This window comes from Labrus mixtus, chromosome 13, assembly GCF_963584025.1.
Source record: "Labrus mixtus chromosome 13, fLabMix1.1, whole genome shotgun sequence".
Classification (NCBI taxonomy): Eukaryota; Metazoa; Chordata; class Actinopteri; order Labriformes; family Labridae; genus Labrus; species Labrus mixtus.
Genome location: NC_083624.1, coordinates 17,161,764 through 17,185,665, shown reverse-complemented (window position 1 = coordinate 17,185,665; position 23,902 = coordinate 17,161,764). Strand labels below are relative to the sequence as shown.

The 23,902-nt window shown below is 39.8% G+C and overlaps 1 protein-coding gene across 4 annotated transcripts in view; it reads right to left on the bottom strand.

The window, feature by feature from the left end:
• Nucleotides 1-1,237: 1,237 nt before the first annotated feature.
• The window catches only part of LOC132987123 (collagen alpha-3(VI) chain-like), a 112,945-nt gene continuing 90,280 nt past the window's right edge, over nucleotides 1,238-23,902 (bottom strand). For 3 of the 4 annotated variants that reach the window (XM_061053976.1, XM_061053978.1, XM_061053979.1), the window contains 39 exons: nucleotides 22,225-22,833; nucleotides 21,443-22,066; nucleotides 20,307-20,906; nucleotides 19,560-20,171; nucleotides 19,077-19,411; nucleotides 18,220-18,298; nucleotides 17,940-18,085; nucleotides 17,759-17,851; nucleotides 17,611-17,664; nucleotides 17,363-17,434; nucleotides 17,239-17,265; nucleotides 17,104-17,148; nucleotides 16,953-17,006; nucleotides 16,816-16,878; nucleotides 14,877-14,942; nucleotides 14,669-14,722; nucleotides 14,540-14,575; nucleotides 14,391-14,453; nucleotides 14,151-14,213; nucleotides 13,351-13,413; nucleotides 12,981-13,043; nucleotides 12,551-12,601; nucleotides 11,964-11,999; nucleotides 11,817-11,879; nucleotides 11,366-11,428; nucleotides 10,713-10,745; nucleotides 10,558-10,594; nucleotides 10,443-10,454; nucleotides 9,842-10,335; nucleotides 9,259-9,361; nucleotides 8,287-8,988; nucleotides 8,044-8,146; nucleotides 7,891-7,946; nucleotides 7,107-7,367; nucleotides 6,683-6,766; nucleotides 5,333-5,521; nucleotides 4,411-4,470; nucleotides 3,399-3,596; nucleotides 1,238-2,085 (listed from right to left, as the gene is read on the bottom strand). In XM_061053976.1, coding sequence (XP_060909959.1) covers nucleotides 2,045-2,085; nucleotides 3,399-3,596; nucleotides 4,411-4,470; nucleotides 5,333-5,521; nucleotides 6,683-6,766; nucleotides 7,107-7,367; nucleotides 7,891-7,946; nucleotides 8,044-8,146; nucleotides 8,287-8,988; nucleotides 9,259-9,361; nucleotides 9,842-10,335; nucleotides 10,443-10,454; nucleotides 10,558-10,594; nucleotides 10,713-10,745; nucleotides 11,366-11,428; nucleotides 11,817-11,879; nucleotides 11,964-11,999; nucleotides 12,551-12,601; nucleotides 12,981-13,043; nucleotides 13,351-13,413; nucleotides 14,151-14,213; nucleotides 14,391-14,453; nucleotides 14,540-14,575; nucleotides 14,669-14,722; nucleotides 14,877-14,942; nucleotides 16,816-16,878; nucleotides 16,953-17,006; nucleotides 17,104-17,148; nucleotides 17,239-17,265; nucleotides 17,363-17,434; nucleotides 17,611-17,664; nucleotides 17,759-17,851; nucleotides 17,940-18,085; nucleotides 18,220-18,298; nucleotides 19,077-19,411; nucleotides 19,560-20,171; nucleotides 20,307-20,906; nucleotides 21,443-22,066; nucleotides 22,225-22,833 — 6,407 coding nt within the window. In that variant the 3' untranslated portion in view covers nucleotides 1,238-2,044. The remainder of the gene's footprint in view (nucleotides 2,086-3,398; nucleotides 3,597-4,410; nucleotides 4,471-5,332; nucleotides 5,522-6,682; nucleotides 6,767-7,106; nucleotides 7,368-7,890; nucleotides 7,947-8,043; nucleotides 8,147-8,286; nucleotides 8,989-9,258; nucleotides 9,362-9,841; nucleotides 10,336-10,442; nucleotides 10,455-10,557; nucleotides 10,595-10,712; nucleotides 10,746-11,365; nucleotides 11,429-11,816; nucleotides 11,880-11,963; nucleotides 12,000-12,550; nucleotides 12,602-12,980; nucleotides 13,044-13,350; nucleotides 13,414-14,150; nucleotides 14,214-14,390; nucleotides 14,454-14,539; nucleotides 14,576-14,668; nucleotides 14,723-14,876; nucleotides 14,943-16,815; nucleotides 16,879-16,952; nucleotides 17,007-17,103; nucleotides 17,149-17,238; nucleotides 17,266-17,362; nucleotides 17,435-17,610; nucleotides 17,665-17,758; nucleotides 17,852-17,939; nucleotides 18,086-18,219; nucleotides 18,299-19,076; nucleotides 19,412-19,559; nucleotides 20,172-20,306; nucleotides 20,907-21,442; nucleotides 22,067-22,224; nucleotides 22,834-23,902) is intronic. The other variant, XM_061053977.1, reaches the window with a different exon arrangement.

Sequence of the window (23,902 nt, the reverse complement as noted above, 5' to 3'; positions counted from 1 at the left end):
TCTGCACCGGGTTTGTGTTTACTTACATCTTTAAGTGTTTTATGTTTACAGTGACTTTCTGTCATGATTTGGTCTAGTTTAAGTTGTATATTTTGTATTTTCAGTATTTCCTGTTTTAGTATTTTTTTTAGTAGTGTTTTTATTTTGCTAATTTCTATTCCCAGTGTTCTGTGTTCTAGTGTGTATTGTCTATGTTGAGTTCTCTGTGTGTTTTGATTTATTTTCTAGTTGTCCTCAGTGTTTCTTGTCTTGTCTTTATTCCTGCCTCAGTGTGTTTCCCTCCAGTCTTGATTGCCCTGATTGTCCTCACCTGTGTTTTGTTGGTCTCACCTGGGGTGGCTGTGGCTCAGTTGGTAGAGTTGTCACCTCTTAACCAGAAGGTCATGGGTTCCATCCCCAGCTGAGCAACATGTCCAATGTGTCCTCAGGCAAGACACTTAACCCTGAATTGCTCCCACTGCTTCAGTGGTGGTGTATGAATGGGATAAGTTACTTCTGATGATACTACATAGCGATCACTACCATCAGTGTGTGAATGGATGGGTGTGACCTGCAGTGTAAAAGTGCTTTGAGTAGTCAGAAGACTAGAAAAGCACTATATAAGCTCAAGTCCATTTACCTGTGATTACCCTGTCTATTTCATCTGTGTTTCTTCCCTCCTGTGTCAGATCATTGTTACATTTTCCCCTCATCAGATGTTCCTTGTGGCTTGTTTTTTTTCTTTTGTGGATTTTTCGGTTTGGGCATTTTTGATAGTAAGTTTGTTTTGCCTTTTTGTTTAAAATAAATAGTTTCTTGGTTTCTCTTAGTTTTTCCAGTTTGTGACAACTTTCCAACACTAATCATCTTATAATCATTAGAATGAAACAATAAGATGTTCATAAAGAGAAATGCCAATAAATGTGTAGGTGTTTTATGTTGTGAAGGGATGAATCTGCCTAAAAGTATTTATGTAGATGATTTATTATTTGAGTGAATAAAATCAAGGTAAAATAAAGTTCCTGTTTCTGTGTGATTGATGGGAGTTCATCCAGAAGCTTGCTGCTATATTCATCCCCTCCACCTTAACAAAGCGTACTTCAGTCAGCTGTGGGCGTGACGTCAGGTGGGGTCTACTCTGTGCCGGAGGGAGCAGTTTGAGTAAGGCCCCCTGAGTGACCCTGGTGTGATCTCCCTCACAAAGGGTTTTTTTTGTAAACGGTCTTAATTCAAAACAAGAAAGAAAAGAATCAGTTGCTCATGTTTAATTCATTTTTATTTCTCCTATACCCAGATGAAACACAGATTTCATTAAAACAAAAACAGCTTGACAAGTACATTCCCTTAATGAATAGTTGGAACTTGTGTGTTTGAGGCAGTGGATCCAGAAGTGCACTTAACATAACATCAATGTTTGTTTTTTTAGCATTAGTCAGTTGGTCATTGTCATTTAAATACACACATCGCCATATGAGGCCTGTGCAAACATTGCTGTGGATTCTGTGAATGTAAAAAGTGAAGGGATGCTTCCAAAGAGATCAAGTGAGTTAAAGTATAAAACAGTATAAATCAAACAAAGCGGATGTTTCTAAGTGAATGTGGAATGTAAAAAAAACCCACAATATATAAAAAACTGCTTTGGATAATAGCAGTCCTGTGTGTAACGACGTATTGCTAACGCCTTTTCAAGATATTCATATATGATTCTTGTTTCATTCTTAAAACTGCATTTCTTTTTTAAAAATATGAAAACTTCTGTCATGGCTTTTTTCCAAGAAACTCGACTTTTAAAAACTGAATGGACTTCATGTACAACTCATCTGTAAAACAAACATATTATGTAGCACCAGAAGGTTAAAACAAATCATGCAGCAAATCTTGTTGCTTTCCTTCTTGTTGTGAAAAAATACTACTTCAAGAATTCTGGGGATAAAGTTCATTTTAGTGGAATCCAGTGCAGCCACCATTGCTTTGGTATTGCATCCTTAAATTATGGCCTCTTTGGATGTTTCTCCTCAGAATCCCCTGAACAGAGGTGAAAGCTGGCCATGTTGTCACTTTGGTCTTATGTTCTTATTGCAGCATGAACTCCTTGCTTCATGGGTGCTGGTGATGAATGACAGAGAAAAATAATTTTTAACCATTTCATGTTTTTGGAGTCTCTGCAACAGTGTCAACACACATTTCATATATATCTACAAGAAAGGGTATGAAAGATTTTTTTGCATAATCCAACTGGTGTCCAATGTGCATTTACTGACAGTTTTAATACAGATCTAAGAAGTTTTAAAAAAAGTCTCAGAGCTCCCCAAAACATGTCTGTGAAGTTTCTTGTTCTAAATCCACTCTGATCCTGTATTTGATCATGTCTATAAACCCCTCTATTTCAGCCCTGTGTCTGTACCTTTAAATGTAAATGAGTTGTGTCTGACCACGCCCCCTCTCTGGAAGGGCTTGGGTGTCTCGGGCTTTCTCGCTCGATGTCCTATTGTTTACAGTGAGAAGGCAGACTCAGAGGGCAGAACAAACACCTAGCTGTGGGAGTGTCACCCACCTGGGGGAGGGGTTACTGCCCTTTGTGATGTCATGAAGGGAAAATCTCCAAACGGCCTGTTTGAGCACACATTTTCTGAAAAGTGGAGCAGGCAAAAGACGGAGAGGATGGACTTTTCTCATCATTGGGGGGTTTGTAGACAGACTAGGGACACCTATTAGTGTTCCAAAACATGGTAAAGTGGATTTTGCATTTTTGTGACATTTAATGCCAGTTATGGTATAGACAAAAAGTGAATGACAACAACATGATTACATCTCTCACTGAGCCCATCATTGTTCTGATTTCTTTTTTCTAGAAGCTCATTAGATAAAGATAAGATGGGTCAGTCTTCATAAACATGACACCATGTGTGAGAACACTTCTTCATGTGTTTGATATCTCTGTCTCTATTTTGTCTTCTAATTTAGAGAGAAAGCACAAAGAAACAAACCAAAGAACAAGGGTAAGTTTCATTTTTGGTGGAATGCTGTATTGTGTGCACTCTTTTTCTCTCGCTCTCTCTATCTCTTCAAACCTACAATTTTCTTTTAATGATGATGATCTGCCTTCATAGAGAAAGGCCAGGGATAGATTGTGCAGCAGTTTTTCAGCATGATTCACGCTGTGCAATGTAAATGCTGTAATTCCTCTCTGCTCCCTGGTGATGGTAATTGGGTGGTTGTTATACCGCATGCCAACTCATAAGAGCTTGTTTTGTTTGGCTTGTTTTATCAGAGAACTGCCAAACCAAAAGTAAACAGCACAAAAAAGATGTTGTTTTTCATGCTACTTATTTTTATGATGTTTAAGAGTGAAGGATAACTCCCCGTTACTGTGTACAGGCATTAACTGAGGAGATGATTACGATGAACAAAACAAGTACCTGGTTTTCCACAAGCCTTCACACACTGTTCATGTGTTTCGAAACGATTCTGGTTTCCTCCGCAGCCTCCGTACCAGAACCGTGTGCAGCTCTTGCTGGGAGCATCGAAGTGCCACTTGAGGACAAATTTGGCACAAGTTCCCTCCTCTTTGGGCAGCTTGCAGATGTCCACTGCTGAAGACGCTGCTGTGAGGGAAGCTATAAAAAAAGAAAAAACAATTAGGGAAAGCAAAGGAGCTCATGCAACTAGAAGAGAAGATATAAGTGCTACAGTGCCGTTCTTTAGTTTTATATTAGACTCTATATGTAAACAACCAATCAGCAGTTAAAGTAACCTTCCCATTATAGCTTATAATGACGAGATAATGTGTTTGTGTGGTGGAAAGGAAATCAGTATGATGCTTACAAACGTTTAAAACAAAGAACAACCGCACTTCCAACGATAAGAGTTTGATTCCTCCATAATCACGAGACTTAGCATGTTGGGTCCAGAGTAAACTTTGTATTACTGGACATATCTTGTGCCAATTTTCTCAAACAATAACGAGGTCCTGACTATTTTATTTGTACGGGGCCAGCTGCCAAATAACAATCAAACAGTGAACAAGGATTTCCATTCATTTTCTCTGCGGTTATGACTTGGCTCGCTACTGTGACAGAAGCGTAACCTTCTCATTTTCCACGCTTGGCTTTCTCCTTGTTCTGTCTGTCATTAAGACCATCCATGGGGCAGTAGGGTTAATGTCAAGTGAATACAAAGCACTTATTGTTTTTGCAATGTGAGCAAAGTCAGCAGAAATTGATGTAACTCATACCATTGGTCACTTGGTGTCCATATGTCAAATACTGAAGGTGGTCTGAAATGTTTGATTGACATCATGCTTTGAGAATGATCATTCACTCTTTTAGACACTTCACGTGAAAGGGAATGTACGGAATGTGGAGCAAGAAGGGAGGAAGCCGTTACATAATACTCTGAGTCTGAAGAAATGCGTCATTACTCAGGACTCACCGGGATCTGGGAGGATCTCCACCTGTTCAACCTGCTGCACATTTGGCTGAGGCTCTGGCACTGTGGAGAAAAAAAGGATGGTTTCAGCTGTAATGAACAGCTGCTAAAAACATAGGTTTATACTCTGAAGAGTGCCCAGTGAAATGTGGATGTAAATGACCTCAGCAGTTTACACAGATGCAATTTTCATTATTCACATTGCCAGTGTGCTTCTCTTTTCCGATTATTCCTCCCAGACACACTAATCACTCCTCTGTGTTGAGAAAGTTGTTGCTCTCACGAGAAAGAATAATATGAGCACTTGAAACTCTTGAAAAATCTCCAGCTTACAGAGATGGCAAAAGAATATTAAGCTCATCCTGTAAGACAGAATGGCACAGACTCTGTGGTGCACATGCAACACTTTCTAGTGATCGTGTGTATGTAATACCTTCTCTTAAGCTCAGGAAATATTCTTGCGCTCACGCGACGGTTTATGGTGCGCACAAAGAGAAACACCTACTTTTCTTCCGGTGTTTTAGCGTTTTAAAACATGATGTTCTCTAGATAACCCTCTAGCATAATTTGAGGATGCTGTCCTCTTGTTTAACTGTTAGGATGTGCCTTTGGACCTTTGGACTCAGGAGAGGTATTATCAGAAAGTTCTGGAGTCCTCCTTGGGGTGGAAGTCAAAGGGTGATTGATGGTGCTATATATACAGTTTATCTTTCACTGCCAAATCATTAACTGGTTTATGGACAAGCATGTTAACGCTTTTTGCCTTTTTTTTTTTTTTTTTAATCTGCTGTTATACACACTGACATTTAGCAAACAGTCACAGTGTTGTTTTTAGTTGTTTTGCTCGATATTCTCATTCATCTTAGACCATCATATCAGGGTTCGGCGCATCCCCTCAGATATCCTGTCACTGACAACCACTCACCTGATGACCTCATGCAGTTTTTCAAGCAGAGGGCCTCAGTGTCGAACCTATTCTCATTGCCTCCGCAACCTCCATACCAGAACTGTGTACAGATCCCGCTCTTTCTGTCAAAGAACCACTTAGCCTGATAGTCTTTGCACGGATTTCCAGCGTCAAAGTCAAGAGAGCATGGGTCTGCAAGTTCATTAACTAGAACATGCAAAAAACAAACAAACAAAAAAACAAAAACAGCGATGATGACATTCAAAGAGAGAGGATGCATTGTGTGAAGAATAAATGCACGACTACATATCATGAGGCATACAGAAGTTGTTGTGCGCTGTTAAAATAACTAACTGTTTATTGGAAAAGTGGTGCTGATAGGTCCATTCTGGTAGTTCAAGAAAAAGCATTCAATATAATGGCATTACATGCTACAAATGGCTTAGAGCTCTTGTATTATTATTATTTTAAACTTGACATTAAGTCAGTGGAAAGAAACAAAGGTTTAAATTAAAGGTTTTCACAGGTGAATTGAAACGTTAGTCTGTTAAAACTGTAGCTTCTGGATATGTTAGTTTATTATGTGCTAGTAGAAATCGTGTTCATGCCCACAGTGGGGTATCAAAATAAAACTCTCACTGACTTTTCAAATGTACAGTCAGTAAAAAGTGGATCCTTTTAAGTCTCAGTTCTGCCTGAGTGTTTGTGTTTTCCATATGAAGCAGCAGCTGAGCTTCACTCATATGATAAATATGTAGATTTCCTACATTTCTCCTAATTAGAGGCATTTTTCCCCAAAGTGACGCAGGCAGTGAAACCCTTGAACATTATTTGTCATCACTGAAAGATTAAATCTACAACCAAAGCCTCCATGAGTTTGTGCAGTTGATTTCACAACTCGTCCTGAATGACCCACAGCATGTTTTGGCATGCCCTAAGGAGTCGATCAATCTCACTTTTCTGTAGGATTTCAGTTGATCTATTGCTGCACGAGAGCAGAGCATGTTGAACCATCAGGTTTAATTTATAACACACTGCCTTGGAATCCCAGCCAAAAACAACTTTATAGAGACCATTAGCATTAATGCACAAGGGAAATACATAAAAAGTATTTAATGGATGTTTGCTGAAAGCTCAAAGAACATAACATTGCTTAATCCTTTTTTGGATCTAATTGTGGCCTGTTGCTGTTCTGATATGTTGTCTTTAAGGCCAGAGGTCAGCTTTTTTATGTTTTTATGTTTTTGTTCACCCTCACTCTCCAATTTGCAGCCCTTCCAAATCCTGCAGGTCCATAAATGACCAACTAAAGGACAAAGATGGTAAAATGTTACACATAACCATGCATATAAATGCACAGTCACTTACCAGTTTCTGGTTTCTCTAATGGTGCTGTAATTACAGTGCTGGTTCCGGGGCTGGCTGGCCTTTGCTCCGTCTTAGGTGCTGATTCTGTCAAAGTGAAATCAGTAGTCATGGAACAGCTACTAATCACTGCAGTGTAAGACATTTGGGTTTTGACTTTGACATTTTATCTAACAGCAAATTTCCACAGCTCCCATTACTAAATCTAAAATGCATAAAAGAGCACCTGAATTACTACTCATTGAATATTTTGACAGTTTTTGCTCCAAAACAATGATAAAATCCTATCTTCCTATGGTCAAGTTACCATCACAATTTGTTATATGGCAAATAAAGTGTTGCTTATAGTTCTTCTAGATACCATGCCATCTTAGTATAAAAACAAAGGAAACACAAATAATTTCTGCAGAAACATTTCTGGACTCACTAGTGGTGACGATGCCTTTACGAGTGGAGACACTTTGACCCTCTGCTGTGTATGCAGTGACCACAGCATGGTAAGTTTGTGCGCTCTCTAAGTTGTCCACAGAGAGCTCTGTGCCTGAGACGTTGGTCTTCAGTGCCAAGGCATGGTCCTGCAACCGTGTCACGGCTACCTCAAAGTAGACGAAAAGCTTCGGGTCCGGGCTGCTCCATCGCAATTTCAAGCTGCTGGAGGTCACGTTGAAGACGTGAAGCTCGTCGAGATCTGAGGCGATGAGATGAAGGGGTGTCAAGGCAGAGTGAAGCATATTAAAATCATATTTACAGCAAAGGTTAGCCAGCAGTAAGTTTTAGCTCAATTCCACCCATGTTTAGTTACTGGGGGTAAGACAAAACAAGGTGTAGAGTACGCACAGCAAAAGAAAATCTTACACGGGTGTGCTGATTAGAAAATCATAGAAAGTTAAGAATTTAAAAAGCATCCACCAAAGTATTAAAAGATCTCAGCAACTTTAATCTCAAAAGAAATGTTTTGATCTTGAGATCATCAAGAATAAGTTCTTTGTAACTGTAAAGTCTTGACAATGCCTGAAGAAGATCGGTGGTTTCGAAACGTTGGTCTTGAAATTTAAGTTGCTGGCAGCTTTCAGTGTGCAGATCCTTTTATAATTCTGAACCCGGTAACTGTGCATAGCCTTAAAACTGCAACATGTAGTCCAAACCAATCATAGTCTCAAACTAACATCTAATACCAAAGAACTGGTAGTTAAAGTTTCTTTCAGTCTTACCATGGTGCTTTCTTTGATGGACTGCTTGGTGTTTGTCATGATGTTTCTGATGTTTCCTATAAATACACCAATAAATAAGGAATGAAACCATCAATATGTCCTAGAAAATTTACAGCAATCAATAAAGTGGCATAAAGATATCATGATGCGTACTCCTCTTGGTTTGATGCTGTGAAGGGGTTTTTCAGTGGCTGATCATTCTGGAACCAGGTGCAGTTTTTGGAGACTTCAGGGGACAGGTAGAAAGCATTTTCAACTGAAAATAAACAGAACAGCACAAAGTATGTCACTCAAATTGGCTTGGTTTGAAGTATGCAATGATCTGTGTTAAGATGACAATAGCAAACAAATAAGTGCACAAAAAGGGAACATAAAATGGATCTGTCTTCGACTTACTGCTGATATACTTTGGAAGCAGCTGGCCAAAGTTCTGAATGTGTTTGTCGTAAAAGTAGGAGATGCTGTCCAGCCGCTTGAAGAAGACATCTGAAGGCTCACTGACCATGCGAGACAAGACACGAGCATCTCTGGCACCTATATTCTCACCCACACCCAGGATGACCAGGAAGTAGCCTCTGCACTTGGCCTCAGTCGAGATACGCACCAGTCGCTCCTCTTCCTCTGCCACGCTGCCTGTCACAAAGAGTATCAGTACTCTCTTGGCGCGTTGGAGAGGAGCCTTCTCAAACACCTGCTCCAAAGTGGATTCCATAGCCGCCGCCAAAGCCCTGCCACCCTCTAGCTGAGGTGTCTTCTCCAGCAGAGCGTTGATGATATCCTGAGATGAGCTGTGCTCGGTCAAACCGATATCCACATGGATGGGCAAGCCAGTTTTGTTGCGGATAAACTCGTACGGTGCTTGCTGGATCACAGACACTCTGGCGTGGTGAGCAGATGAAGTCGGATTTGAGGCCACTTGTAGCTGCTCTACCATGTGAGCGATATAACGCTTGATCTCTGTGAAGACTGTAGGGTAGGTAGACTCTGAGCTGTCCATGATGAAGGCCATATCGATGTCAATGTCTGATGTGGAAGACCTCCTATCTCGAGTGCTCAGTGGGGGCACATAGCCACAGGTTTGGTCTGGAGAGCAGAGGTCTAGAAAAGAAAAACACATGATATAATATGTCTTTATTTTCCACATGGAGGTAACATATCTCTAAGAATAAGAGTTCTTGGATTCCTTTTTATCCCCCTTGGTTTTGTACATGACACACTTGATTGAAAGCAAACCAACATCACAATGTACATTTTTATTTTTCCAACATTATATATCTGGAAATTGGGCGCATTCAATAAATCTTAAAGATTGGTAAAATAAGGAAGAGTCTCAATTTTCTACAAAAAACAAACAAACAGAGGTCTTACCGAAGCAGATATGGCAGTTCATAATATTTTGGAGGACTGTTTTGTATTTTGGAGTTTCAGGGCCAGGAAGGACAATAACCTGGGCCAGTTCTGTGTTGTTTACCTGAAGAACAAAAAGAAGCAGAACATTTTAAAAAATACATCACACCGCGTGGGAAAAAGCACTGCCCTGCTCTTATAGCCGCTATACTTCTGTAAATTTGAATAAAAGAAATCAACTAGTTCTCAAAGCACAAGTTAAAGGAAGGGTTGGTCATTTTTGAAAACTAGCATGATTTAGAAAGTAGCATTCCCTCAGTTCTCTATCTACCCACCCCCCATCCCCCCCCCTGGAGAAAATTAGTTTCCAATGCATCATTATATGGATTGTCCTGTGCAGTCTACACTGATCATGTCAACTTTTCTATCTAACTGATTTCTCGTGTCGAGTCTGGGCGTCAACATAAACTGGAAAAGTTGCCAATGTAATTGATGTGCATCTCATGGTGAGACTAATGGCTATATCCATCCTTTATAACGCTGCCCCTTTGTATTTCTTTTTGAGAAAGACAGTGTCCCCTTTGATGTATCTGTGTTGTTTTACCTGCAGCGCTCTGCTGAGTGCTCTGTCCTCCCGGCTGACCAAGAACAGTGTTGCGATTCCAGCGTCGTGGAGGCGAATTGCTGCATTAGTAACTGCCTGTGCCTGTCCCGCTGTGCCACCAACAAAGAAGACGGCAACCTTCCTCATAAGGAAACCACTGCGCACTCTCTTGAAGGTGTTCTGGGCCACAAAGCTCATGGCCATTTCCAAGTTGCGTTGCTTCTTGGTCTGCAGGGTCTGCAGTCCTTCGATGTGACGCACCAGGGCCCGTTTCTTCATGGCATCAGCAAACCGAACCTCCGTGGTCACCTCGTTGTTGTACAAGGTCAAAGCAACACGAGCTCCTCTGGGACAGTTGCTCTCAGCAATGGTGATGTCTTTGACCAGATTCAGGACTGTGTCACGCATGGTGTTAAAGTATTGGCGGCTACTTGTCTCAGAGACATCCAGGGCAAAAGCCAGCTCAGTGGGGTAGAGCGGGCATTCCTGCTTACCTAATGATGAACACATGGAGAATTGTTTCTTTGTGCACGAGTAGATCAGAACATACACAGTCATTCAATTGGTTATAATGTCATCAACACTATTATTAGGTACTCACCGAAACAGCAAGCTGGTGGACAAAAAGGGGATAGGAAATGTAGTTAAACATTTAAAAAATATTTACTTTCATTCACATTTAAAGATATTTTTGATCATTCTCAAATCACACTTACGACAGTTGTCCCGGATTTTCTTGACCAGGTCACATTGCTGAAGAAAAAAAGACAAAACATTTTAAACATTTTCACCCCAGACTAATCCCACTGATATTATTGTTCTCTTGTTTATACGAAAGGGTTATTAAACATCCTGATGATTGAGCACATACCACAACACCGGGTCCTCTTGGTCCCTTCTGACCCTGTAGAGAGGAATAATAGTTGAGTTAAGAGCTGCACCAGCTGGCCGACAATCCAAAAAGACACTACCGTTATTTCTTCAGTGATGGGAATCAATGAGAGGATACACATAAAAACATGTCTGAAGGTAGTTTTTATTCTTAATCACAACAACACATATTATGCTATCATGTTATGTTATGGGCCATTGTGTAGGATATCTTCAAAGATATCGTCAAATATCCAAGCTATCATTTTGTCAAACTTTTACAAACTAACAATGTGTCATTGCAGAAAATACTCTTTCATATATCATATAAGGGTAATAGTGACCCATGATACTCTATTATCTTTATGGACAGTTTATATCTGCAGCCACATGTCTGATGTGTCCATGGGCAAAAAACTTAATCCCAATTTTCTCCTGCTGCTTCATCGGCTCTGTGTTAATGTGTATGAATGGATTAATTACTTCTGATGGTCTCACTACACAGCAGCCTCTACCATCAGTGTGTGAATGTGTAGGTGTGACCTGTAGTGTGAAAGCGCTTTGAGTAGTCAGAGAAAAGCGCTATTTAGGCTTAAGCACAAGTCCATTTACCAATACCACTTATATGCAACGGGAGAGAATATTATTACTTACGTAAGGTCCAGAATATCCAACTTCTCCCTTCTGTCCAGGTGTACCAATATTTCCGGAAACACCCTGAAATAAGAAACAGTAGGAGAAAATGATTCACTTTAAAGCTATAAAGCTGTCAGAAGTAATAAGTATATAGTTTCCCGCTTCTTCATCAGCTGTGTATGAATGTGTATGAATAGGATTAGTTACTTCTGATGGTCACTTTGCATAGTAACCTCTACCATCAGGGTGTGAATGTGTAGGTGTGACATGCGGTATAAAAGCGCTTTGAGTAGTCAGAAGACTAGAAATGCTCAAACTACTCAAATCCATTTACCATTTACCATGTGTGCATTTATGCTTTAAAGCAAAGTGTGATAATGAGTGTTAAAGATACCACAATGAATGCACTGTCTCATTCAATATACACAGTCTCATATTTATCAAATCTAATTGGGCTCTGAAAACCTACCCTCTGTCCACGGTTTCCTCTGGGTCCAGGTCCGCCAGTGGTACCAAGGTCACCAGCTGCTCCCTAAAATTCAGAGATAATTCATGTAAATGTCAAACATCGAAAGCATGTCATTATAGATTGCATCATTTGAGTTTTTCCTTTTACCTTCTGTCCTGGGAATCCTGGGAAGCCCTCATCACCCTGTAGATGATATGATGCAGTTTTTAGTTAATTTTGTGACATACATGTGACATGAATCAAGTTTTGTGACTACACATGCCACTGGGAGATGCTTGTTGTTGCCATGTGTGACTTGTGAAATTACTAAAGTCAGCAATGCGTAACGGGTGTATGAAAATTAACTTCTAATTGGCCAGAAAACAGGTGTGTCCCAGTCTTGTCAGGCCGAGTTCATCAGTTTAGTGTCGCCAGGAGGCAGTTTCTCTTGATGTCTGTGCTTCTTGCAGTGTGTGTGTATTGGATTGTGTTTCCATTGGGTGAAGATTTTTTCATGATTTTCTTTTTCCACTTGCATGTGCTTTTAAGTTACTGTGAATTGAGCTCTCAGGGCCACCGTATCTCAACAACTGTTTTATAATTTTTATTTTTATTTTCAGTGACTTTTACATTCTCTAAATCGAAATTTCTAAACACAACAAAATATCTGAAGGCAAAATCAAATGTATCCTTCAAACTAATCAAAACATCTTCTGTCAACAATATTTGCATTAAAAATATTTTATTGTACTTGCCTTTCTTCCTTTAGGCCCTGAAACACCCATGCCATCTCTACCATCCTCACCCTATAAAAAATAGAAGATTACTCGATTAGTCAGCAACAAACATTCTTCATACTGAAAGTGAAACATGCAACACACCCTCCCCCACTTCGTGTACCAACATCAATGTCATACACTATCTTAAAAAAACAGCACATGATCTCAGATATGAAACAAAGTAAGTCCTGCTGTAAACCCCACATGACACTTCAAAGGTCTTCTTTCCATGAGGACAATTATAAAAAAAATCATCTGTTAAAGTTTCATAGACATTTGGTTTCATTAAACAACAGAAGTAACAATGCATCTCTGATATTTATATGAAGTAGAACAATCTTTTTTTGCTAGTTTTTCACCATCTTTACATCAGGGTAATACAAAGAAGCTGTGGATTCATTCTTACAGGCTCTCCACGGGGACCAAGAGGTCCAATAACACCCTTAGGTCCTGGTTCTCCTGGCTCCCCCTACAAACGCACAGAGACACAGAGAAGGCGACATAAAGAGTAAAAGATTCAACTACATGTCAATGATTTTCATTAAGAGCTAAATGTTTCTTTAAACTTTCAGGTCAGTTTCCATAGATTTAATTACAATCATGTGTTTTTATTGTAGCCGATCTCAAGCAGAGTCTTAATGTTTTTCTTATAGTGCTCCCATGTTTGCTCAAATAGACTACACGTGTGTGTCCAGTAATGTGAGAGAGAGCTGGGATCAGGCATGTGTGTTGTGTTAGACTGTAAGTGGTGGAGAATTGCATTGCATTCATTGTACCTTGCGGCCAAGAGCTCCTCGTCTTCCTTTTTCTCCAGCGGGACCTGGGGTACCTCCGGGACCCTAAAATAAAAGTTGAAATTATGATAAAAGAAAAGTTAGAAGCTTTTGTCAAAATTGATCTTATGCATTTTTGTCTCTCAATGTTGCAAATGAGACAGGAAGACGCCATCTCATTCACAAAGCACATATAAAGGGTTAAATGCTTCCTTCAATGCACCACACAGCAAATAGTGTCTCCATGCTCTGGTGCTGTTTTGCAAGTATTTAAATGAGCCTTGATTCAGCTTGATTCCGTAACTAAGATGTGCAAAGTCACAATTTAAAGTACTAAGGAAATTGCATTCAAACTCGTGTACACTACGAGTACAATACATTTATTGCCAAGTAGGTCCATTGCAAGTTAGACAGTATGCACAAGTTGTTGTTGGGAAATTTGTATGAAAAGACCAAAGTATGCCTGTTGAAACAGCGAGAATAGTAACAATATAATATACAATATTTTTAAGGTAAAACTAACTAAACCTTTCCAGTGATCATGACAATAATTCCATCTTTAGTATGAGTATGTGTGTTTTTGACTTACGTTTTGTTTCTGTACTTGCAGCATGTTTGATGCTTATGCAGTTGTTTTGCCTATTTGCAGTGCGTTTGTGTCTTTGCAGCGCATTTCATTTCTTTAGGGAGATATGAACAGCTCATCTCCTTAAAAGTCCATTCTTAGTGACTAAGCTGTGTTTTATATGTTGCAGATATTGCGAACATTAAATGCATAAATTTGGCTTATAAGGTGCACTTACCCTTGGTCCAGGGTTTCCATCTTCTCCTTTGAGTCCTGGTGCACTATTTGGTCCTGGTGGGCCCTTAAAAAAAGCCAAACCAGAGAGTGTCTTACACATGAAAGCTGAACTTCCAACTCACAAGCAAAGAATGTCGGCTCATTTCTACTTGTATAAGAACAACATTCACAGTCCATTCATAACAATATGTCATGTTGCAAATGCAGCCAAGATAAGTATTAACAGGAATGACAAACTTACTCTAGATCCAGCAATTCCAGGCTCTCCCTGAACGCCATCACCACCGGGCTTGCCAGGAGTTCCCTTTAATAACAAATGTGATTATTGTATACGATATTTTCTGCAGTAAGTGATGAATAATTTATGTTATAAACCAGGAAAAGACTTACAGCCAGTCCAGGTGAGCCTCTTCTACCATCAGATCCCTAATGGGGTGGACGTAAAGATAAGTGTTAATAAAGATAAAGCTGTGGGAAGTATGTTTCTATCAATAGTTTACAAATAGAAAAATGATTTACCCTTCTTCCGAGTTCACCGGGGCCGCCCCTCTTTCCATCCTCACCAGGCTCTCCCTATGAGTTCACAGCAGAAACAACAGTGAAATTAAACCCAAACAAATATGTAATGCTAAACTGCTAATAGAATAATAAATTACTGTAAATGCATTTGTGAGATTTCTTTTTTTTTTTTTACTACTGCAATTAAATGTGTGAAGAGGGATTTTACCGCAGGTCCTGCATCACCGGGGTCTCCTTTAGGTCCTGGACGGTTGTTATCTAGTCCACTTGTACCCTATCGGACAGAAATAACTTTTTCAAATATTTTTCTACTTCCAGCTGCATGTTAACACATTCATATAATACGTAACCAAACAATTGTCTGGAGGAGAAATGATGATTCTTCCTGATAAAACAGACAGAATGTAAAGAAAAAAACGATGTAAACGATTCACAAGAAAAATTGACCTGAAATAAATGTAGTTTTATTAACTTAAAGGTAAAAAAGGGGGCTTGGAAAAGTAGTTAAAACTATTTTAGAAAAAATATGACAATGCACTTCACAGGTAATTAAAAAAAAAAAACTAAAATAAAAATGGGCTTTGTTGACACTGCCCATCAGTCACCCAGCTAGTTTATCTGCCTTAAAAAAGACAGAGTCCAGCTTTTTCTTTCTTAGAGGGCAACAATCCATAATAAAGACGATCTGAAAACAAATTTATTCAAGTTTAGTTGAACAGATTCAAAATGAAAATATTGAAACCATAACTGAATATTTGGCAATGATGCTTCCTGGAATACACACGAGACCCAACCTATCATTAACAAGGACAAAAATGAAAGAACAGCTCATTCTTTTGTTGGTAACGCATAAGGATTTTTTATTCATTGACCAAGACCAGAGTACACTAAAGAACAAAATGAAAGCTTCCACATTTATCCTTTTATGGCCCAAATAGTTTTGTGACTTCAGTGGTGAATTGTAAAAAATGTGGGGTAAAAGAAAGTTAATTTCTTCAATTCCTATACTAATAGGAATCTAAGGGGACTGCCAGTGAGCTACTGTTAAACATTTTGACTTTAATTACATTAAGTTACTACTGCTAACACTGGCCTCTTAAGCACTGGTCCACAACCTCAAGTCTGGGCCCACAAGGAGGGGCCCCAGAGAACTTTGGGGGGGTCGAGAGTCTTTGTCTGCTCCGAGGTTGTCAACATGTTATTTGCATAAATTAATGAAAACCATGATAACACTCTAACTGTGTAGATTATTCAATGGTCTTTTTATATGAACAAATAAGTGTAGGCCTTTTCTGTTGGGATTGTGTCAAAGGAATGAATTAAAATTAGAAGATTAATTAAAAAACAATTTTCCTGACTTCCAATCTGACATGCACAGCTGTGTATGCACAAACACTCAGCAATGAATGCACACGGTATTACTATGCTTTAGTCTAGATCTGTTCAGATATCCATGTATTTAAAAAATGTACCTTTACAAATGGTTTTCAATCCAAACAGTAAATGGCCCTAAAACCAGTCATGTCCATCTCGTCTTCAGTCCATACTAAATTCAGCAGCCAGAGTTTTAATGAAGAGATGGCATCACTCCAATTCTTGTTTCCTTACACCTGCTCCCAGTCAAGCTAAGGATTGATTTTAAAATACTGTTGACTGTGTGTTCAAAGTGTTAAGAGGACTTGTCCCCGCTTACCTTTCAGAACTCCTATCCCCATATCAGCCAGTAAGAGATCAAAGGTCATCTACACAAAACCTTCTGTCTATGCCGATATCCAGGACAAGGTGTTATGGGGATCGAGCTTTTTCTGTTGCTGGACCAAAACTGTGGAACTCTCTAACCCCAAATGTCCAACTCTCATCCACTATTGGTGTTTTTAAGAATCACCATAAAACATATTTCTACTCTACTGCCTTCAATCTTCAATAACTTGTCAAGCTCAGGGATCCACAACTCTGTAAGTTTTGTGTTACACTGTATCTAATTGTTACTTGTTCTTTCATTTTGATTGTTGTTCTTGTCTGTTACTTTCTGATGCTTTGTTTTTTTTGTCTATCTGCGCTGTTCAGCACTTTGGATCGACTGTGTTTTGTGTAAAGTGCTGTATATATAAATAAATAAAGTTGAGTTGAGTCCTCATCATACTCACAGGGTCTCCTCTGATTCCCACTTCTCCTCTATCTCCTCCGTGTCCTTTGATACCTTTGGGACCCTGAAAGCAATAAAGGTGTTTAGTTAGCATTTATCAGCACTCAACATAAAAAAGAAAATGAAAATTAAACCCACTCTTCTTCCGGGATTTCCTCTGTCTCCTGAGGATCCAGCCACTCCACTTTTTCCCTGAAAGCAAACAGCAGATTTCAATTAAAGCCACCCATTGTGCATAAATCAGAGTGCTTGCCACAAGACTTCAGACAAGATGTAACATAACACATACCTCTTCTCCATTGATTCCATCGAGCCCAATTTCTCCAAATTCACCCTGCAACATGATGGAAGTGGTTTAGGTTATCATGTCTGTATTTAGACAGCTTTATCTAGTAGTAAAGAAAAAAGCAAGAATAACACACACCTTTTCTCCTGAGTAGCCACGAGACCCCTGAACAGCGGGAAACAAAAATAGTGTTACAACATTATATTTAATTTAAAAGATGTTTACAATTTAAAGTCGGAAATGTTTAATATAACATCTTTACCTTGAGACCTCTCTGTCCAGGACATCCCTGGAAACCTTGAGTTCCATTCACACCAGGAGGACCTCTCTCTCCCTGTCATCACACAATAAAGACAATGAATGGACATGACTGGAGGAGTTTAAAATGAACAAACATGATGTGATTTAATTTGAGAACAATGTCGTTATACAGCAGTTTTAGATCAGGGCATTTGACTGCAAAAGTGTGTAAGGGGAATAATGTCAGGCTGTGAAAGCATTTAAACATACAGGTCCACCCTCATCTCCTGGATGTCCTTGGCTTCCTGCAGATCCTGGACCACCCTGAAAGACAACACAACACAGTATTATCACATGAAAGTCTTTGTATTAGTTTGCATACATCAAACATCTATAAATGTTTTTTGTCATGGGATACCTTAGATCCTGGGAGTCCAACTGCTCCTCTGTCTCCTCTGGTGCCGGTACATTTGCATGGCACGCCACAGCAGTCCCTCTCTGCAATGTTGTCCTGTGCAGACAAGAAGAAGAACAATATTGTTTCATCTAAAAGGGGGGGGAACTCCTAATAGTATTCTGTCTAACTGGTTAGTACTCACCAGTTCTTCCATTAGCTCATAGTCCAAGTCCATGATATTGACCCGTAGAGGTCTGGTGTACCTGAATCCACGACCAAATTCTAACAACACAGCCTCCTCAAATTTGGGCACCCGCTCTAGCCCAACTAGGATGAAACTGTTCACTCCTGTTTCGGACACACAAGATTTTACAAATGCAGACTAATCCTCCTTTTTTTGTTTCAAAAAGCTTTCAGAGTTTCACAGAGGTTTAAGTACAGCCTGTCACCAAGGATCTTTTTCAACAGATTTATCTTTTTACCTGATTGACGAAGCTCCTCCACTCGACTTTTCATTTCTGCATATGGGGCATCAAGACCATCAGTCAGATGAATGACAACCTTTGGGAGAAAGACAATTTAGTTTCACATGTCCTTTCATTTTTCTATGATAAATATGCATGTTGTATTTAGGGATTTCATGAAAAATTCTTATAGACTTACAAAATGTTTTTCTAATAGATATATCGTCATCTGAGTCTGAATTGATCATTTTATCTTTATAGACCTTATCATACTCAAAATTATAAAACTTTGCACTACTTATTTCTGCTCTATATTTTATCATCTACTTGATCCAAATATTGGAGGTCTTGAATCAATACTATTAAAAGTTTTTGCGACATGATATGAATTAAATACAAGCTGGGACATTTGAGACTTGAGATGCTATGCACAAGAATATATATAAATATCAGTCAATGGTTTCCTCAACTAGACAGTTAACAAATGTAATTTTGGCCTTATTAATGTGTGTTTGACCTGCCATCATCAAAAGGGATAAAAAATGAGAAGCTTCTAGCTAAATCTTTTTACACTGCCTTATGATGAAAGATGAAAAGCGTTATCAGATAATTTGTTTTAAAATAATTTGTCAGACCATGTGTGCCACTTTGGATTCCCTCATACAGTTCCTTACTGACTGGGATAACAGCAAAATGCAATAGTATAGATATACAACGCAAGCTGTTATAACGAAGGGCAAATATGCAACACCAACAGAAGGTGGCTAACTAAACACAGGACAGCTCAATTTCGGCCATTAACAATCTTTAAAAAGCTCAGAATGGCTCATTGTCATCTTGTGATATCTTTAGTTTGAACTTTTTCAGAAACCAACCTTGACAACATTATCCTGTCTGGCTTTGAATCTGTTGGTGTAAGCTGTGATTGTCCTGCCATTAAGGACAAATGGACCACTACTTCGCAGGGCTCTGAAGCCCTCAAAGAGCTGATCAGCATTGTCTGTGAAGTCCAGCTGGGTGGGTTTAGAGGTGGAGTCCATGGCCAACATGCCAACTTGCACAGAGGGAATTTGCCCTGATGAGCAACTTATCCCTGCCATTTTGGAGATTCTCTGCAGGATAGCACCCATCTTGCTCTGGAGGTTGGTCTGAGCACTGAAGACATTCTGGGCAGAAACATCAAAGCCCACCAACACCTCAATGTTGCAGGCTGTAAAACAGAGGGCAGTTTTAACTAAGTGAACTTTTGCAACAAACAACAAACATCTTAACACTCAACCAATAGATTCAAAGATGTGAGTGAAATGTGAAAAGCTTAGCAATATGGTCGTCAGGGCAAATGTTACTTTGTCTTTTACCTTTAGGAGCTTCATCTACACCAACACACAGCTTCCCCTTCACTTCATCATCCAGAGTCTCCAGGATTTGCTCGTTGAGTTCGGACAGTTCCTGGAAGGTGCTGGATCGAGCGACAGTGGAGGACTCGCTTGCAAGGTCTTCTAAATCATTTGCAGTCTTTCCCACTCCCACCGCAAAAATCCTCACACCCTTTTTCTTCAGACCAAGGGCTGCTGTTTTGCCGTCATCAGCCGAGGGCCCTCCAGTGATAACCATCAGGATCTGAGGAGCACCCTCATCCATCCTACTGCCTTTTTCTTTGGTGAAGTACACATTTTGAACATGGCGAATAGCTGCACCAGTGTTGAGTCTTTGTCCACCTTTGTACTCTGTTCGGAGAATGGCGTCCATAATGTCTTGCCTGTTTTTGTAAGTGTTAAGGTAGAAGGTGTCTGTCACATCTGCAGCATAATGTGCCAGACCAATTTGCAGGTTGTCTCTTTCAGTGAAGAACAGATCGACCAGGTTGTTGATAAAATTCATCACTTCATTGAAGTTGGCTCTGCCCAAGTTGATGGAGCCATCCACTAAAAACACAATATCCGCCTTTTTGGGAGGAGGCAAGCCTAATGCTAGGGGAGGGAAGATGAGATAGCAAAAACACACAGGGTAAAGAAGGATGAAAAGAGAAAAAGTGACTCATTAGAGTTGCTTTCTAAGACTATTATTAATGTGTATATATATATGTGTAAGTATGAATGACTTACTAGGATCCTCATAATCAGGGGTTATTTCCTTAGGGAGACTTCCACTCAACCTGGCAATTAACTTGCTATTGATTCCTGGCAGACCTGGGAATGATGCGACCTGAAGGACATCCTCTGGGGTTGTTGCAATTTGCGTAAGCTGCTTAGTGTTAGCACCACCAGTACCAACACCAATGCAGTTGACCCGGGAGCCCTTTAGCAGAGGTCCATAGATGGAAACATCTTGGGGAGAACGTCCACCTGTGAGAACCACGAGATGCTGGGAGGCTTCAGATGAACGGACGCCTGCTGAGGGCTTTAACTCATTCTGAATGACGTACTCAATAGCGTCAGCCAAATTTGATGACCGGCCACCCATCTGACGAAGCCTTTTGATAGCAGAGGTAACAGCTTGTTTGCTGTTGTGTGAGTTAAGAGAGAACTCAGTTTTAGGTCTGTCTCCATACTGGACAACAGCCACACGCACTCGATCAGGTTGCACGTCAAGTTGTTGAACAATGTTGAGGATGAAGTCACGGATATGAGCAATGCCAGCAGGACCTGTAGTTTCTGAGCCATCAATTAGGAAGACAATGTCCTTTTTCCCAAGATCTAGGGTTTCTGCAAATAAGGGACGTACAAGAAAAAATAAATTTACATTATTCAAATTTTAGCACTGAAAGACATGAGCACCATTTTTTTTTACCACTGTAAAATAACTTTACAACAGTATATACATCTTTTATATTGTAATGGTTAGTGAAATGTACCAGTATGTTATTGTGGTTGCTTGACATTATATCTAATTGTTAATAACATGTATAACTTACAAGTAGTTCCTATCCTATTCCTATCAGTGCACCACCAGTGCAACATTATTCTTTTAAGGTATACGTAAGAAATAAAAACAACAATTCTTAGAAGCAAATGATGCATACGTTTATCGCTTTAAGATTTTAAAACATATGACTTAAATATTGAGCATAGACCATTAAGAATGTGTGGTATCATAAATAATGTCGTGACAGAGATATGTTTTTTTTTTTCTTGAAGGCCACCATGTATTTGAATGTCTGTGATTTTCCTAGGTCTCTCTTGTTAAATACTTTTTAAATCCAAATATTCTTAAGGTGAAAAACAAAGATAGTATTTCTTACCTATGATCACTGTGGGAGGAACATAGCTATTGATTATATCAGCTGTTGTTATTGTTTTGACTGAATCAATCAGCTGTGTTTCAACTCCTGGAAGCTGCCTGAAATTGTCAACTCTATATACAAGCTCAGGCTTCAGGGAAATCTGTCTCAGTTCATTGGCGTCCGCATTTCTTGATCCAATGGCGACAGGTGCAACCTGGCTTTTCTTCAGTTGGTCTGCTGCAATGGATACATCATCTGATGACTTGCCACCTGTTACTAGAATGAGGAACTGAGGCACACCATCCTCAATACGACTTCCTGCTGACCTCTGGAAGATAGTTTTGCCGACATATTCAAGAGCACGGCCTGTATTTAGACTGTTTCCACCTTTGCTACGGAGTTTCATCACAGCCTGGCGGACCTCGTCTTTGGTGGAGAATTCATTCAGAAGAAATTCTAATTTTGGATCATCACTGTGCTGTACCACTGAAATTCGAACCCTATCCAATCCTACATCCAGCTTTTCCACAACTCTTGAAATCATTTCCCGGATGGCAGGGAACTCACTACGCACAGCAGTCGTGCCATCAATCAGAAATACAACATCCCTCTTTTCTCCTTCTCTGGGTGTCGAAGTGATTACTGCCCAGAAAGACAAAAAGGAACAAATTATGGTTACAAAACAGTTAACTTTAAGAGTAGTACTTTAAAAAATGTTTTAACAATTACTGAGGTCATACAAATGGGTTGTACGAAGATGTGTTTTGGATGTAAATGATATCTTAGACAAAATAAATTACCGTCATAGGTTAATACTGGACGCAAACCAGCAATGTCATCATCTGACAACTCAGTGAGAGTGTTTATCAAGTTTTCTTGGACCGTGTACAAGCCAGGGAGGTCATCTACAGGGAAGGCAAAGTTTGGCACATATGACACCATCTGGATCTCTGTAGGGTTAACATCTCTGGTCCCAATGCTGAAGGGGAGAACTCTTGATTGTTTGAGGGAAGTTGCAGCCTGTCTGATGTCATCTGTGGAAGACCCACTGGAGACGACAATAAGAAACTGTTGCACATTCTCTCCCTTCCTGCTACCACGTGCTGCTGTAAGGACATCCTGGCTTACAAACTGCAAAGCCTGTCCCAGGTTACGTTGTCTTCCTCCTCGCTGTCTCAATCCCTTGACGGCGTTCAAAACACCTTCTTTGGTTGTATGTGTGTTCAGATACATGTCAGCCTGAGCATAGTCACCATACTGGACTACACCTATCCGGATCTTGTCTTCACCAACGTTGAGACTCTCAACAACTCTGCGGATAAACTCCTGGATGATAGGAAATTCCCGTCCAACACCATCAGATCCATCGACAAGGAAAACAACATCCTTCCGGGGGCCCATGGTCTCAGCTGGAAGAGACAGAGAAAAGGTAAATTATTTTTTTGCTACAGATATGATCAAGATATTGAACCCGACTAACAAAGTATAAAGGCAGCAAATATACAAGGCTGTATGGATGTATGTCAGCCTTTACCAATCGGTTGGAAAAAAGATCAGCTGCCAGTCTGTTGCTTAACAATATAAATATGGTTTATTATAAGGACAATTCTGTGTAATTTCCTTTGAGTGAAACTATATTCTTAGCTGTTCTCACAGAAAGTGGGAACTACACCGTGATGAGTAGTGACTTCTTGCAACCTCAATCTGGATTGATATATATGAAAGGTTAATTGCTTAAAAAAAGGGTCAAGTACATAATAAATGTCTGAAAAAATACAGGAGACCCCCTGAACATACAAAATAACCTTAACCCTCATTACGTTGTACAGAAGACTGGGAAAATACGTTGAGAGAAGTCTAAGCCTGGAAGCTAGTAGTCAAACAAACACAGATCTCTGAGAAGCAGTGAGGGTATATTTCTCACACCTAAATATACTGAAATACAATTTAGGGTGCACTCACACTAGGCAATCCGTACTGTGCCCAACCATGTTTGACCCCCAAAGTCAAGTTCCTTTCACTAGTATGGGTGCGCCATTCTGTGCTCAACCACATTACAATTTCTTGTCTCCTTTCACGGGCACAGATAGAAGAGGCTTTCTGTCTGCCTGTCTTGTTAACCTAGCATGCTTCATGAGCAAGTAAAGCCATGCATGGGTAGTATTACAACGTTATGTAAAGAGGTAACAAAGCTCAGGCTCAGTTAGTGCTGGAGCAATACCAGTGCAGGCCAGCAGGGGCATGAGATGGGCAATTGGGCTTTAGCACAATGTGGAGCAACTGGGCTTACTGTGAGTATGCCCCTAAATGTAATTATTCCAGTTATAAATTAGATTACTATTTTTAATTTACATTAATTTAAGAAATATAACAAGGTGTCAGTGTGTTAACCAGACAGTTTAATTTAGTGCAAATGCTACTGTCCATGTGTAAAGACTTATGTAGATAACTCTCTTGGATGTAAGCGCTTACTCATTA